General features: G+C 50.7%; 1 protein-coding gene across 2 annotated transcripts in view; it reads right to left on the bottom strand.

Moving 5' to 3' along the window:
* The window catches only part of Crhr2 (corticotropin releasing hormone receptor 2), a 41,821-nt gene extending 31,627 nt beyond the window's left edge, over positions 1-10,194 (bottom strand). For both annotated transcript variants that reach the window (XM_059256681.1, XM_059256679.1), the window contains exons 1-2: positions 10,126-10,194; positions 1,419-1,512 (exon numbers count right to left, since the gene is read on the bottom strand). In XM_059256681.1, the coding sequence (XP_059112664.1) occupies positions 1,419-1,512; positions 10,126-10,194 (163 nt within the window). The remainder of the gene's footprint in view (positions 1-1,418; positions 1,513-10,125) is intronic.
* Between the last annotated feature and the right edge of the window lie 6,200 nt (positions 10,195-16,394).

The raw sequence follows: 16,394 nt of genomic DNA on the forward strand, positions 1-16,394 counted from the left end.
ACTTGGGAAGTAAGGAACCTCTGGTCCTGTCTGTGTCTGCTAGACGTGGCCCATGCTGTCTGTCCCCACTGCCAAAGGGTGCCTCTCACATAGACTTAAACCTCATTTCTAACAGGTGAAGAAACAGAGGCAGAGACTGAGTGGGGTCTCTCCAAATTCATGTGCTGAAATCTGAAGTCCCAGGACCTCGGAATGTGGCCTTAATTGGATCTGGAGTCTTTAAAGAGGTGATTCAAATAATGTGAATGCAATTTGGCTGGTTGGCCCAGTCCAATATGATGAGTGACCTTCTAGGAAGAGGAGGTGGGACAGAGTCTCTCAGAGGGAAGACTTTGTGAGGACAGGAAAAGTCTGCAAGCCAGAGAGAGAGAGAGGCCCTGGAATAACCAAACCATGCCACCGCTTAGCCATGCCCTTCCAGACTCCAGAACAGGGAGAAAATGGGTTAGAATCCATCAAACCATCCCGTACAGTGCTCTGCCACAGCAGTCCAGGAAACTCATGTAGACAGGTGATTTGCCCAAAGCCCCACAGATGCTGAATGGGGGAGCTGGGACAAGAGTGGCCTGTGCCTCTGAGAGCTGAGTTCTGAACAGCCCCACAGCAGAGATGTAGGTGATAGGATTTAACTCTTTGCTGCCTGCTTCAGGTTGTGTTTGGATGTCCAGGGCTGGCTAGCTCTCTTGTCCTCTTGAGCCCTGACAGAGGCTCTGAGCCACAAAGCGCCCTCACCCTACCCAGTCCTGGAACTCACTCTGTAGACCAGGCTGGCCTTGAACTCACAGAGATCTGCCTGCCTCTGCCTCCTGAGTGCTGGGATTGAAGGCGTGCGCCACCACTGTCTAGGTTAGCCATCCCTCTTTCCCTGCTGTTTCTGCGGACCAGTCCTTGGAAGTCAGGAGATGGGGGTGGGGCCCTGGAGATATCTCCCTAGAGTCCTCCACTCAGCATTCTTCAGCACTTCCCCTGACAGTGTGAATCAGCTTCAGGAAGCCTCAGAGGGTCAGACCCCAGAGCCTGGCTGCGGTTTCACAGGGCCATACTAGGGTGAAGCCTGTAGCCACGGCAACCAGAGATGTTTTTACACCTTCTGCTGGTCTTGCCTTTGGACTGAGTTTGAAAGCAGAAGGGTCATCCTCTCCTTGGGCTCCTGAACACACCAGTCTAGCCAAATTTTTCAGGTGCCCATGCAGGGACAGTGAGCAAGAAGAGGCTGTCTAGCCCAAATCTTGTCATTGATGAAGAGCCCGAGGCTCAAATGGGGAAGGATACTATGCAAAGACCGCGATGATGACACCAAGCCAGGCCTTGGAGTCAGGGCTCTATGTGCTACCTGAGCTTCCTTGCTCAAGCTCCAGGGCTCCCCTCAGCTTCTAGGACTACTGCAGGATGGGGTGGGGGTTGGAAAGCGTGCATACCTGAAAGATTGATGAGCGTCGTGGTCCTGTGGCAGTGCTGCTCCAAAAGGGCCCACAGGGGCTGGTCCTGGGGCACCTGGCCTGGTCTGGCCACCTAGGAGAGCAGAGGTGTGGGTTACTGTCCAGGTCTGGCTGGCCGTTGACAGCATACGTCTGCTCCCACCCCGGAGAGGGACAGCTGAACAGGGAGGTGCTCAAGACCCCTTGGAAAGCAGCGCTTCTTCATCCCCTGTTGCCCCACAAAGGCTGTGATCTGGGAAGGGACACCTTCGAGGCAGGAGTCTACTCCTTCCCTCAGCCCCAAAGCTGGTTCCTTCCCCACTGGATGAAATGCACCAAGGCTAGTGTGCTGTTCTCTATCACCAAAGCCTCCAGAAAATACTTCCAGATGACCTTCTGTGTGTTAGGCCCTGGGACGACCTTAGGTGTCTCGGCCAAGGTGAACATATCCTACGCTTATAGAGAGAACAGAGGTGGGGAAGGCAGGCTGCAGTTTAGCTTCTCTGCCCCAGATAGATGGGAGAGACATAAAGGGCCTTAGGTTAATACATGGGAGAGACAACTAAGCAGGTCCTGGAGGGCTTCCTGCAAGAGGAGTAGTTGGATGCTAGTGGGAGGAAGAGCAGGTAAGAGGAAGGACTACAGTGCCAGCTCAGACGCCCATCAGGGAGCAGATGTGACAGCGGAAGTCCAACCCAGAAGACAAAGCCATCTAGGATCCCATCTTCCAGGAAAGTGTTCAGAGTGATTGCTGGGCACCGTGGAGAAAGCAGATGGGAGCACGTCTGCTCTGGATGAGAGCATTTTCTGGTGAGAATGATGGATCAGTGACCAGCTTTACTGAGGGAAGCTAGGGTAGCAGCATGGAAGAGATCGTGAGGAAGTGGATTTTGAAATGTGAATAGGAGTTTGCTCAGCTGATAACAGTCCCTGCCTAAGTGGGGAGCACATCATGAGCAAAGGCAGAGGCAGGAAAAAAAATGGCATCAGGCTGGATTAGAGCAAAGCACTCAAAAATCCTAACCCTGGCCTCCAGCTCCTCCCAAGACCAGACTCCTCTTACTCTGCAACTAGCATGCCAGTGCGTGTTCGTGTGTGTGTGTGTGTGTGTGTGTGTGTGTGTGTGTGTGTGTGTGTGTGTGTGTGTGTATGCACACGTGCGCTTTTGGGTTCCTCCCAGCCCTGTCACTTTTGATTCTGAGGCTGCAGAAGGCATTGTTCCCTTAGCAAGCAGCTGTCTTTCTCTTGCTTGTCAGGGTTTCTTTCCTGGACAGCTGGCCACATGTTTGCCCCAGGATGTCCCCACAGGCTGAAGCCCCCAGACACCACATTTAGTCGACTTCCTGGACTGGGGCTGAAGGCTGAGCATTTGGTCTCTCCATGCTGGCTTGGAGCTGCTGATTAGTAATCCTACCACTCAGATGGCAAGCTTGTGTCCACATAGCTTACTGGAACCTTGCTGATAGCCCTGGGTGCCCAGAGAAATCTGGAGCAGGGGAAGGGGTGTGTGTGTGTGTGTGTGTGTGTGTGTGTGTGTGTGTGTGTGTGTGTGTATGTGCGCGCGCTCTAAGGGGGAATCCTGAGCTGTCAACCTTAAGCTCTTGCCTTGTGACTCCATAAGGGCCTGGGGATTCTGTGCACAGGTTCTGTCAGCTGCTGGCAGCTCCTTTACCCCAGCTTCATGGGCATCAGGAAGATGCTGCTTGCTCAGCAGAAGGACCCCCCACCAGGTGGCTAGGGGAGATTTCAGGCCACACCCTCTGCTGCTTAGTCTCCTCTTGTCTTCATGGACACAGGGTTCCTGAAGGCATGGCCTCTGCCTCCCTCTCTGGGCTCAGCCTGCAGTACTGCATGATGAATGCCTGTCTTGTCTTGTCATGGGCAGTCGAGGCTGTGGGATGCCAGGACTTAGAGCTGAGTCCCAAGTGGGGATGAGTGGGAAGTATCAGAGTAGACAAGGGAGAGGGGGCCAGGCCCCGCTGTCACCCCTCTTCACTTGTCTCCTTCCTTTCTTCTTTCTTTCTTTCTTTCTTTCTTTCTTTCTTTCTTTCTTTCTTTCTTTCTTTCTTTCTTCCTCTCTCTCTCTCTCTCTTTCTTTCTTTCTTTCTTTCTTTCTTTCTTCCTTTTTCTTTCTTTCTTTCTCTCTCTTTCTTTCTTTTCTCTCTCTCTCTCTTTCTTTCTTTTTACGCGCGCGCGCGCGCGCGCGCGTGTGTGTGTGTGTGTGTGTGTGTGTGTGTGTGTGTACATCTATCTAGGTCTTCCTGGAGGGTCAGGCTCCCAGGGAGCCCAAGACTGCAGAGGCAATTGAAGTCTAGAGGCTTGTACCCTGTCTAGCCAGGCTCTCAGATGCCATCTCCGTTTCTCAGAGACCCCACCATAGCATCTGTGGGCCCAGGTGTCTCCTCCTGCCACCTGCTCTGAGCCCACAGGTGTGAGGGCGATGTTCTCAGGACTCAGGTGATGTGGGCTTAACCTTGTCTCAGATGTCTGGTCTCAGACTGTGCCAGGTCTCTCGCTGAGCAAAAAGCATTGCTGAGGATGGGCACAGGGGCACTGTGCTCAGCGTAGGAGCACATTGCTCCACCTTGGGCAAGAAGAAGAGCTAGCCAGAGTGAGCTTTGAAATCTTCCCACACCTTGGCTCTGTCTCTCCTAACTCCTCCTTCTGTCTCTCCTAACTCGGTCCAAAAGCTGGCATAGCCAAGAACGCTCTCTCTCTCTCTCTCTCTCTCTCTCTCTCTCTCTCTCTCTCTCTCAGGGTCTACTTGATTACATTTGACTCAGTTCAAGCCCATAGCACATCCTGCAGGTGCCTATTTTGAGCAGAATCCCTGGGGGCAGTTGAGATTGTGAATGAATAGGGAAAGGGTAGCATAGTGGGTAGTGTGAATGGAGCTTCAGACATCCCCACATTCAGTCTTCTAGGGGATATTGCTGTTATACTGTGTGGCCTTGGCAAAGTTATCAAGCCTCTCTGGGCCTTAGTCTTCTCATCTCTTCAATGGACAAGCTCCTGAAGACATGATCTCCACCTCCTTAACCAGGCTGAGCCTTAGTAGTGCATAGTGAATGGTTGTCAAGACATCTGAGGCTCTGGGAAGCCTGGACTGAAAACTGAATCCAAAGGGGAGATGAGTGGGGAAGTATCCGGATGAACAGTAAGAAAATGAATGACTCCGTGAAGCAAATGAACAAAGGCTCAAAGCAGCCAGCAGAACCTGGTTAGGGATGCTGTTGGGGGATGGGAGGACATAGGCCAGCAGAACCTGGTTAGGGATGCTGTTGGGGGATGAGAGGAGGACACAGGCCAGCAGAACTTGTTTTGGCGGGGGCTGCTGAGGAGCGGGAGACAGTGGGAGATAGACACTTTTCTGTGTAGTCCTTGCTGTGTGCTGGCCTCAGCTCCAAATGCAGCCCAGGCGACAGCTCATTTGCTCCTTGTCACAGCTTCTGAAGGAGCTGTGAATAACCCCACTCCACAGAAGCCAAGGCCACTCAGCAGGTAAGAGCTCAGGGCAAGATCCCAGCCCAGACCACCTGATGAGCTATGTGTGCCTGGTCTTATTACACATATTACACATTACACACTGGAAGAGTGGTCCTATAGAAGGATGTAACTCGAGATGGACAGAGGCCAATAGGACATGAGCCCAAATGTGGCACTCAGTTGCCCCACAAGTAGGAAGACCCTCGCTGGCCACATAAGAGCAGAGTGGAAGGGAGGGGGACCTCACAGAGAGCTGAGTGGACAGGAGGCAGGTGCAGCCTGCTCGGGTCAGAGTGCCAAGTGGGGAGGTGAGAAATTTGCATTGTGATGTTGGGATATGGAGTAGAGCCTCTTTTGGCCGTGATCCCTGGTCCACTGTGACATGGAGCTCCTGAAGCCTGGAGCCCCCATGACTTTCCAAGTGCCAGGTGTCCTTTCCCCCTTCCTCCACATCAACCAGCATCTGGAACAGATGTTTTCCTGAGGCCTTGAGCTGTTCTAGTCCAGTAGGGGACTCAAAGACTGGTTATAGGGCCCGGGTTCCCCACAGGCTCTCTGAAGTCTGAGAGCCTGGATCCATGCACTGTTATCTGAGAGGCCCAGCTAAGCCCTCGGGGAAGATGCTGTACCACCTCCACAGAGGCAGTGTCAGAGAAGAATGGAATTGCAGAGGCCCAGGGGGACTCCAGGGAACCAGGGACCTGCTTGGTGTGCAGAGAACAGCCTTTGTTTTCTTTGGCCATCAGCCTCCATTCCGACTGGCCAGTTTTGACTTCTACACTACTCTTGGCTAGCCTGGGACCAGAGTGCTGCCTTCACCCTCACATCTACCACAGGAGTCCCACTGCAGGTCAGGGTCCACATCTATACCCAAAGTTTCTAATCGTGGCTGCCTGGTACATAGCAAGTGCTCCACAAATGTTTGCTGATTGACTGAGTGACTGCATGAATGGATGGATGAGGTCTGTTACCTGGGCTAGTTAGGGTCAATGCCACGCCCAGTTCTGGGAGCTTGAGTTCCTAGCTTTTGCTGTTTCTCGGGTTGCCTTTGCTTTGATGTTTCCTCAGAGGTTAAGCTGTGGGGCCCATTTCCTGTCTCTAGGATGTGCCCTCATTGAGGAAGACAGCAGAGGCCCTGGCAGGGAAGAAGGCAGGAGACCAGAGCCAAGCCTCCAGCTGTTCTTCCTCTACCTGGGCCCTATCCAAGCAGAGCTTGTGCTCCAGGGGCCACCGCACAGGAGCCAGGGGGTCTGGCTGGACCTACTCCTCCTCCTGGGTCTGGTGACACGTTCCCTCTAAATTTAGGCCTCTGCCTAAGCCTGGCAGATTTATGGACCTCGAGTCTTGGGCCGGCAACCGGGAATCAGCCCCTCCCTGCCTCTTCCCGCTGCTGTCCAAGGTCAGGGAAGGAACCAGGGAGGGAGAGCTCCTCCTACTATCTGGCTGATTCAGTGTGTCCATTGAACTGTGCTCAGCAAGACAGTCAGGAAGAGAAGAGGAAAAGGAGGAAGGGGAGGAGAGGGAACAGGGAAGGAGGAGGGCCGAGTGGGGAGGAAGGAGGGAAGGGAGGGGAGACTAGGAAGACGGGGAGAAGACAGGGTAGGGAATAAGTGAGAGAGAAAAATGAGGAGAGGGGGGAGGACAAAGAGGAAGAGGGAGGAGGAGAATGGGAAGGGACCAGAAGAGAAGGATGAGTCTGGGTCCCATTGGGATTCAGGGGAGGCAGTAACGGAGCTATACCTCCCACAGATGAATGTGGGACTAGACAGTTTATGGAGAGGCCACCGCTTTCCAGAGCATTGGGGTCAACAACCTCAATGCTCAAATGTAACTCACAGGGTGTGGGACCTCAAGGGAGGCCTCTGGTGGTCTTCTCACCCCTGCAGTTTTGCCAGTGGACCCCTCAGTGAGCCCCTCTTCCTATGATGTCTTGATATCTCCTTTCAAGTCCCGAATCACCTGCCAGGCCCTGGGAGGGACTCTGGCCTCCTCGCTCTGCCCTACTCTCTGAGGGCTGGTGAAGTTATTTCTTCCATCCCATCCCTCTTTCTCACCTGGGCTCCAGAAGCAGCTCCTTGCTGCTGTGTGGAGGGAGCTGGCCAGCAGGAGGCCTTAGGGCAGGTGACTTGGTTTAAGAGCACTCTCCTTATCTATCAACGCATCTAGTGTCCACTTGGCCTAATAGTCACCTTCTGACCTGTGGCGTCTGTCCGAATGTCATAAAAATAGCTTGACATTAAAATTAAGGTTTTTTTTTAAGGCAACAGAGTCAACTGCATATTTAGGATTCTGACCCTGCCCTTCACCAGAGCAATGACCCTGAGCCCTGACCCCCCTCCTCAACTGACAGATGGAAATAAGAGGGTCTTAGGTCTGGGTTCCCTGTGTTGTCTTGAAACTTCAAGCAGAGGAGCACAGGGCACCTAGCTGGAGCCCCACATGTTCTACATAGTCCCGCTGCACAGAAAAACCAGCAAAATCCGGATGTGGGGCAGTCCATCCTCCCCACCCCTGTAGATCTAAGATGCCATTTTCAGAAGTTAGCATTTTCGATAGTCACTCCAGACACACTGTTTCTGACCAGATGAAGTTCATGAAGAGGCTGCTGAGTTCTGCTGTCAATCTACAGCCGCCAATTCAGGGCTGCCAAGTTCTGCAGAACTCAGTAGGCAGTGCCCACAGACAAATTACTTCAGGAAAAAAAAAATACTTAAACACCGGCAAAATGGCCAAACCAAAGAGACTAAATTAGCTGATTAGGTTAGAAAACACTCAGAAGGGAGTTGAATTTTTGGTGGAAAGTCATTAGATGACAGAGCTTCTGGGAAATGGCCTTGGGTATGCTGTATTCTTGGCAAGGGGTAGTGTAGGGGGGGATGCAGAAGCGTGGGTATGAACTCCGCTTTGGGAGAGGATGGAGTGGGTTATAAGGTCCAGTTTTCTACAGCTGTTTGGACACAGCCTGGCATCTCTGTGTCTCCTTTCTTTGCTGGGCCTTCTCTGGGCAAAAACCAGCACCTGGGGTAAGGGGCTCAAGAGAAGCCATCCCTTTCCCAAGGTGAGGGGCTGGAACTGGCTGAGAGGGGCTGGACTCCTGGGCCTTCACAGAGGTTAGATGGGAGATACAGCAGCTAGGGTGTCTTTATTTGACATGCTTAGGACTGCAAATGTCTCAGACATCGGAAATTTCCCAGAGTTTGGAATATTTATATGGACTTCACTGGCTGAACATCCATAATCCCCAAATTTGAAATCCCAAATACAAAATTTACTTTAAAAGTTTGGGATTTTGGAGCACTTCATCTAGTATGCTTGCCCTGCCTGAACCACCAGTCTGCGGACCAGCACAGGACCTGGCATGCACCATTTCTCTGAGGTCCCCAGAGGCCTTCAGAGGCCCTCGAGGGTAGGTTGGAAGCCCTAGTTCAAGACCGGCTATATCCTCCAGGCTCTGGAAGAGCAGAGAGGGAGAGGGATATTCTCCCTTCTCTATGTTGACCCCTCTCCTGTAAATCAGACCCATACCGCTTCTGTTTAGAGGTCTCCCTATGCACTTGGGATGTAGATCTCTTCTGCAGGTCTGGCTCCTGACAGCCTCCCCCAGCCCTCCTTTCATAGCCACCCCAGGCTGCTGATCGGCCTCTGCCTCCTCCCACCAGACTTCTCTACTTCCCGCCAGGGTCTCTCACACCTTTTCTCTCATTCTGCAGACCCAATTTACAAAGGTTATAAATACACACTATTTCTTTGCTGTTCTCCCTGCCAGGGCCCTTTCCGACTGTGAGCACACCAGGACAGAAGCCCGGGGTGGGCTTCCACAGCTGCAGCCTTGGTCTGTGGGTACTTGTTAAGTCCAGATTGGATAAGTGAGAGAGCTTCGAGCTACATTCTTCCTGCTGCTTTTCCCCACACTACTGCCTTGCTCTCAAGTTCGCATTTCCCTGGGGGCTGAAATATCAGAATAGTTGGCCAAGGACCCAGAAATCAATCCTATTACCGAGAAGGCCTGGGGCAAGGAAGGGGCTTGGGGGTCAGAAAGACCAGGGTGTATTTATGCTCCATCTGGTGGTGTGCCCAGTAACTGTGGCAAGGAACTAATTTCTGTCTCAGTCTGGGGACCTTAGAAAAGGTGGAGGAAGGTGTGGGCTGGTCCTGAGGGATGTTGAATATCATGGCCCATACCTCTGTCTGGTACCCACTTCTTGGCCCTGGCCAGGCCTCAGGGAGGACAGAGCCCTGATGTCCTCACACCTGACACCCACACCTAGAATTTTCTCCACACAGGCGCTTGACTTGTATGTTCTTCGTTATTCTTTAGGATAACCCTACTGAGGAAGCGTCTTCATTTTCCTGATGAGGAAACTCAGGCTGGGTAAGTTTGAGGAGCCTGCCCAAGGTGGTAAAAGCCATAAAGCCTCAGATAGCTGACACTAGGTGTCCGTGGAATGATGGTCTAATGTATCAGTCCTGGCACCCCTGGGGATACTGAGGTCCAAGACGTTGTCCCTGAAGCTACTCCAGGGCATGCAGGACTTCTAGCTTGGCTCTGTCTCGTGGGGTCATTTGAATATAGTTTTTCATGAGAAGGGTGGCCTCAGGAAGGTTACCTTGCTCTCTGAGCCTCAGTTTCCCCATATGTAAAATGAGAAGACAGTTGGAGGTGGATTGCTTCTGCACCTGTTTCTGGGAGCCACCCCACTTCCTCAGCCCTTTCTTTTTAGCTGCCCTCTATCCTTCACACCAGCTCCTCAGACAGCATGTTTTCTCCTGGCCTTCTTGCCCGTGGCTCATTTGGTGCTGGGTGGGGGTTAGCGGAGGTGAGGGTAGGCAGCAGTGAGTGGGGGTGGCTCTCTGGTGATTTGCTGGAGAAAGAGTGGAGAAGAGATCTGGGGATCATCAGAATCGGTGGAAGGAGCTGTGGGGGAGGGGAGGCTGGGCAGCCGAGAGAGAATTGTTAACCACAAAGGACTGGTTCTACACTCCACGCTGTCACCTCAGAGCCCCATGCTCATGCACACAGGACTTCCTCTCCTGTCCTAACTGATCTCACTCTCCTTGTTCCTTTTCCTGACCCCTCTGGGTATGAGACTCTGTCCCATTTTCAGAGACATAGATCCCCAGTGCTACCCAGCTACCAAATCCTGAGACTCCCTTCTTGCCCCCTGTCACAGAGCTGGGAGCTCCCATTCTGGTGCCCCAGCACACGCACTCAGCCACTTACCTGGAGCAGTGGGAGCAGGCAAAGCAGGCAGAGGAGCCGTGCACTGGGAAGACAGCCTGGAACCCCCATGGGACACCAGATACTGCCGCTAGGGGATGGGGACCAGAAGAGGCTGCTTCCTGAAGGAGGTCTGCCTGGTCCCTCCCCCAGGCCTGTCCTGCCTTGCCCGACCTATGGGCCAAGGTAAAGTCCTGGGCACCAGGGCATTCTTCACCCGCCTCCCCCAGGGTAGCAGTGACACCACCCCACAGCCAGCCGCCTCCAAGTTATTTATAGCTAGCTCTGGGCAGCAACTTCTGCAGGCGGCCTGGGGACAAACTCCAGTTCCCAGAGCAGGGCTTAATGTGCATGGTCTTCCCACCAGCATTGCCAGGGCTGAAGCTTCTCAGAGCCAAGAGCCAGGAATAGAGAGGCAGGGTGGTCCTAAGGATTCATGGGGGCTTCCTGAGACCATCTGGACCAGCAATCCTCACTGGTTTGAGAGGTCCCAATTACCCAGGGAGCTTCAAAATGGTTCATAAGACTACAGGAGCACAGAGGTCAGCATGTTGGTGTAGCATATACAGGAAAGGGCTGGACAAGGGGATGAGAGTGTGATCCAGTCACAGCACAATTTTTCTGTACATTTGAACTTATATCAAAACAAAAATGCTTGAAAACAAAAACAACCGAAGCAGTGAGAGCAAGTTGGGGAAGGGATCTCCCGGGGATTTGGACCTCAGAGATTGGGATAGGGATCAAGAGTCCTAGAACCAGGTAGAGCTGAGCATCCCTGCTCTCATTGGTGACAGGTGCAGATCTGGGAAGCACAGGCAATGTTCCTGGCAAGTAGGCCTTTTGTGCATGGGTTAAAAGCTTAAGCAGTGGTTGTCCTCAGACTCTGAGGGGAAGGCATTCCAGGAATGTGATTAAGAGGTAGGCACAGGCTTTTCCCAGAGGTGCAGCCATCCAGTAGAGGCTGTGGAGAACTCAGCCTGGTTCAAGACACTCAGACACTCCATGTGTCTGTCCTTCAGTCTTTCTGCCCAGTCTGTTCCTGCAGGACCTCTGCTCCATCTCCCCTGCTCCCTCCCTGAAATCTCAGGGCCTCAGTGGGAACTGCTCACCCACTCACCCACTCACCCGCTCACCTGTTGGGACTGTTCTCCGATTTCCCTGCCTGGATGAGTGTGGCCTTCCCTTCCCGCTTCCCGCTTCCCTCTCTTTTGACGCACACCTTGACCCCATGGTTGGTGCAAGGAAATCTTCTTGGGAAAAGCTGAGGAAGAATGGACCAGATTTCTTGTTTATTTTGGAGATGACAGGGGGTAGGAAGGCAACTTCCTTCCCAAACCCCGGGCAGGAAGTGGCTTTACTGGACTCCGGTAAATGGCCTTGATCAGAGAGGGCTCTTGTAGGAAGTAAGGGCTCAACACGACCTGGGGTGGTAGGCTCTGAGTGAGTTGACTGGGCCAGCAGGAGAGTGTGTAGTTTCGTTGAGCCCACTTTGTGGAGCATGCCTGGGACCTACCTCACAGTGAGTGCCCAGATCGAAGAGGGTGTCCTCAGGACAAACATCACAACCTCTAGGGTAAGGGAAGGGAAGGGAAAGAGAAGAGGAGGGGAGAGAAAAGGGAAGAGAGAGGGGATTAGAGAAGGGGGGGGCAGAAAAATAAGGGAGAGAGAGGGATGGGATTGCAGGAGCTCGGGGCAGTTCGTGGTGTGCCTTTGGGACTTCCTGGGACAGGCGTTACAGGCACACTTACGTCAACGGAGAAGGGGAGACCTCCAGTCATTTGGAGGAATCAGGATGAGCAGTTAGGCAGGAGCTGGGCCGGGGCAGGATGTTAGAGTATGGCCAGAGTTTAGCTGGGGTAGGGTGGTGTGGCCCAGAGTGGGAGGCAGGCTGGTGTTGTGGCACTCAGCACACATTCCTTCGTGGTAGCTTTGCCTTGGTCACTTGGCTGCTATAGCACGATGCCACAGGCTGGGTGGCTCATCAGCCGATGGGCTTTCATGGCTCCGAGGGCCGGGGAGTCTGAGACGTGGGTGCCGTTACTGTCAGCCCCAACGAGGGTCTTCTTGATTTGTAAATGGCTGCCTTCTTGTGTCTTCTCTTCTCATAAGAGAAAGGGTACTTACTCTCTTGGGGCCACATCCTCACAATTTCATTTAACCTGAAAACCTCTCAAAGACATTTGGAGTAGGATAAATCCATGAGGATCGGGCTGGCGGGGGGATATACATTCAGTCCTTAGCAGTGTTGCTGTCTTGGCTTTCCTGAGTTTCCAAATACATGTCCACACCCAGTCTGGATCCCTGTTGGAAGAACTGCCTTCAAAAAACTGGATTTCCTTTTTTTAAACCAGTTAGAATCCCCAAGTATCCAGCAGCGTGTCTCCTTCCAGCCTCCAGGACAGCCCTGGCATCACTGGCAAGAGACCCTTTGCCTGGAGGAATTATCGACTCTCGAGAGCTCTCCACGGGACCAGGCTGGAGCTTTGCCTAAGATCTTTCTGTTGGCTGTCCTGCATCACCCCTCTCTTTTTTTATTGCTTCTTTTATTTTTTTTTTAAGTTATAATACAATTACATCATTTCTCCTTTCCCTTTTTCCCCTCCAAACTCTACCACATTCCTCATCTTGGTCTCTTTCAAAATCATGGCCTCTTTTCCGTTAACCGTTGTTACGTACATATATGTATATACATATATAGCCTTAAATAGGTAAGTAAAACCTGCTCAGTCTGTGTAATGTTATTTTTATGTATATGTTTTCAGGGCTGACCATTGGGTGCTGCACAGCCGATTGGTGTCTAGGGAAGACGATTTCTCCCACTCTCAGCATTCCTTAGTCGCCTGCAGTTCTTTGTGTAGGGTTGAAGCCTCCTGGTCCGTCCCTCATCCACTTTAGTATGTCTTTTGTTGTTGTCCCTGTTCAGCTCTGGTTTAGGCAGTCAGGTTGGTGAGACTTTGTGGGTGTAACTTACAACATTAATAGGAGACACAGTCTCATAGCAAACTCCCTGATCCTCTGGCTCTTACAATCTTTCGGCTCCCTAGCCCACAATGTCCCCTGAGCCTTGGGTGTAGGTGTTGATTTGTAGATGTGTCTGTTGGGACTGGGCTCCAAAACTCTGCATTTTGATGGGTTGTGGTTTTCTGTAATGGTCTCTGTCTTAGTCAGGGTTTCTGTTGCTGCAGTGAAACACCAAGACCAGAAAGCAAGTTAGGGAGGAAAGGATTTATTTGGCTTCCACTTCCAGATCATAGTCCATCATTGGAGGAAGTCAGAACAGTAACTCACGCAGGGCAGGAACCTAGAGGCAGGAGCTAATGCAGAGGCCATAGAGGGGTGCTGCTTACTAGCTTGCTTACCATGGCTTGCTCAGCCTGCTTTCTTATAGAACCCAGGACCACCAGCCCGGGATGGCACCACACTCCATGAACTGGGTCCTATCCCAATTATCACTAATTGAAAAAATACCTTACAGTAGATCTCGTGGAGGCATTTCCTCAACTGAGGCTCCTTCAAATCTGATGACTAGTTTGTGTCAAGTTGACACACAAAACTAACTCACGCGGTTTCTGTCTGTTGCAAAGAGAAGTTTCCTTGATGAGGGATGAAGGCTACACTTATCTGTGGGTATAAGGACAAATATTTAGAATGTAGTTAGAGATTATGTTGGTTTAGTAAAGTGGTGGTTGTAGCTACACCTTCAAGATCCACGACTTCACCAGCCCTGGGCAGTTGGTTAGATTTCCTGTACTAGGCATGGTTTCCCTCTTGTTCAGCAGACCTAGTTAGAGAGATGCTGGTTATTGCCCAGGCATGTGTACCACCACTGCACCCTCAGGATTATTGTGCCATGCTTGTTGTTGATGTGGTTCACAGGTGTCACAGTTGAGTAGGACCATTGGTTGCTTCTGGAAACTTGCATGGCACCTTCTTGTTCCATGAAATCTAGTCCTTGGGGAGGAGGCTTTTCGGTCACTTCTAGCTCAGAGGCCTTGGGGCCCTATGTCTGAAGTGATGGTGTCTTCAGCAATAGGGGCACACCTTCCACCTTTGAAGGGCAACCAAGGACAATAATAGCCTGGAATATTTGGGGAGTCTCTTGTACAGCCCTGACCAACCTCAATAGAGGGCTTCTCATGCTTGGTGTTAGAGTTTTGTGAGATGGTCGTTGGCTCTAGAGGAAGCATTGCCAGCTCAGATGGGAAAACTTAATTTAAACTCTGTATGTGTATTTATAAACTGACTTAATGAGTATTAACAGGTATTTTTAAGTAGATAGTTGATTCCTTATGGCCTTTTCAGCTATCCTTACTGTTTTTCTACTCTCTTTTATCCTTCTTCTGTATTAATCTCCCTCCCTCTCTCTAATTGGAGTTCACCTATCTTTCCCATTTCCTCCATCAGGTAGGTTACTTGTACCCTGCTATTCTTCTTTCTATCCCCCACCCCCATGCCAGCAATGATCTCTTTTTATTTTCCTGGTTTCTGCAGTTACTCTAGGATATGTACTTACATCTGAAAATTTAAAGCTAGGACCTTTACATGAAATAGAACATGCAACATTTGTGTTTATGGGTCTAGGTTATCTCAATAGGATCCTTTCTCATTCCTTCCATTTACCTGTAAGGGATATGATTTAATTTTTCTTTCCAGTGAAATAATATCCTGTAGTGTATATGTACCACATTTTCATTATCAATTCATTGGTTGAAGGACACTTCTGTTGCTTCCACTTCCTACAGTGAGGCGAATGGGAAAGCCACTACGCTACGGAGACAAAGCTCCATTTCCCAGCTATTGTGAATAGAACAGCAATGAACATGACTGAGCAAGTGTCTGTGGAGGAGGGTGCTGAGTCCTTTGAGCATATGCTAAGAAGTGGTACAGCTTTTAACTTTTTGAGAATTCTCTACACTGGTTTCCATAGTGACTTTCCTGGCTTGCAATCCCACCAGCTTTAATGGGGAGCTTTCCCTTACCCCACATCCTCTCCAGCATTTGTTGTGAGTTGTTTTGTTGATCTTTATCATTCTGACTGGGGTGAGATGAAATCTCAAAGTTGCTTTGATTTTTATTTCTCTAATTGCTTAGGATAATGAATATTTTCTAAACTATTTCCTAGCCAGTTTTCCTCCTCCTTCTCCTTCTCCTCTTTGTCCTCCTCCTCCTCCTCCTCCTCCTCCTCCTTTTCCTCCTCCTCCTCCTCCTCCTCTTCCTCCTCCTCCTTTTCCTCCTCCTCCTCCTCCTCCTCCTTCTTCTCCTCTTTGTCCTCCTCCTCCTCCTCCTCCTCCTCCTCCTCCTCCTCCTCCTCCTTCTCCTCTTTGTCCTCCTTCTCCTCCTCCTTTCCCTCCTCCTCCTCTGAGAACTATCTGTGTATTCAGGCCTCAGGCCCAGTTTTTGAGTAGGTCATTTATTTTTTTCTACTCTTTGTTTCTTGAGTTCTTTGTAGATTCTGGATATTAATCCTGTCAGTTGCATGGGTGGCAAAGAGAAGATCCTGTCCTGTGGACTTCCCCTTTACCTGGTTGATTGTTTCTTTAGTGGTGCAGAAACCTTTTAATTTTATGAATTTTTGTCCACTTATGTCCTTCACTCTTGGGAAATGGAGTCCTATTCAGAAAGCCCTTTCCTACACCTATATCCTGTAGGGCACTGCCTGAGATTTCTTCCAGCAGTTTCAGTGTTTCAGGTTTAGGTCTTCAATCCAGCTAGTGTTAGTTTTTGTGCAGGGTGATAGACACAGGTCTAATTTCATTGTTTGGCATGTAGACATGCAGTTTTCCCAGCACTATTTGTTGAAGATGCTTTCTTTTCTCCAGCATATGCTTCTGACATCTTTGTCAAATATTAAAAGCTGAAGTTACATGTACTTGTGTTTGGGTCTTTAATTATGTTCCATTGGTCTATATGTCTGTGTTTGTGTTTGTACCATACTGTTTGTATTACTATGGCTCTATAATACTTTTAAGATCTGGAATGGTAATCCTTCCAGCATTGCCCTTTTTGCATAGGACTTTTTTTTTTTTTTTTTTTTTTGGTTTTTCGAGACAGGGTTTCTCTGTGTAGCTTTGTGCCTTTTCCTGGAACTCACTTGGTAGCCCAGGCTGGCCTCCAACTCACAGAGATCCACCTGGCTCTGCCTCCCGAGTGCTGGGATTAAAGGTGTGCGCCACCACCGCCCGAGGACTTTTTTTAATTTACTATTTGGGGGCCTTTTGTGATTTTCTATGAATTTTAGGATAGTTTTTCCCCCCTCTTTCTCTGAAAGAGAA

Source organism: Peromyscus eremicus, chromosome 3 (assembly GCF_949786415.1).
Source record: "Peromyscus eremicus chromosome 3, PerEre_H2_v1, whole genome shotgun sequence".
Taxonomy (NCBI): Eukaryota; Metazoa; Chordata; class Mammalia; order Rodentia; family Cricetidae; genus Peromyscus; species Peromyscus eremicus.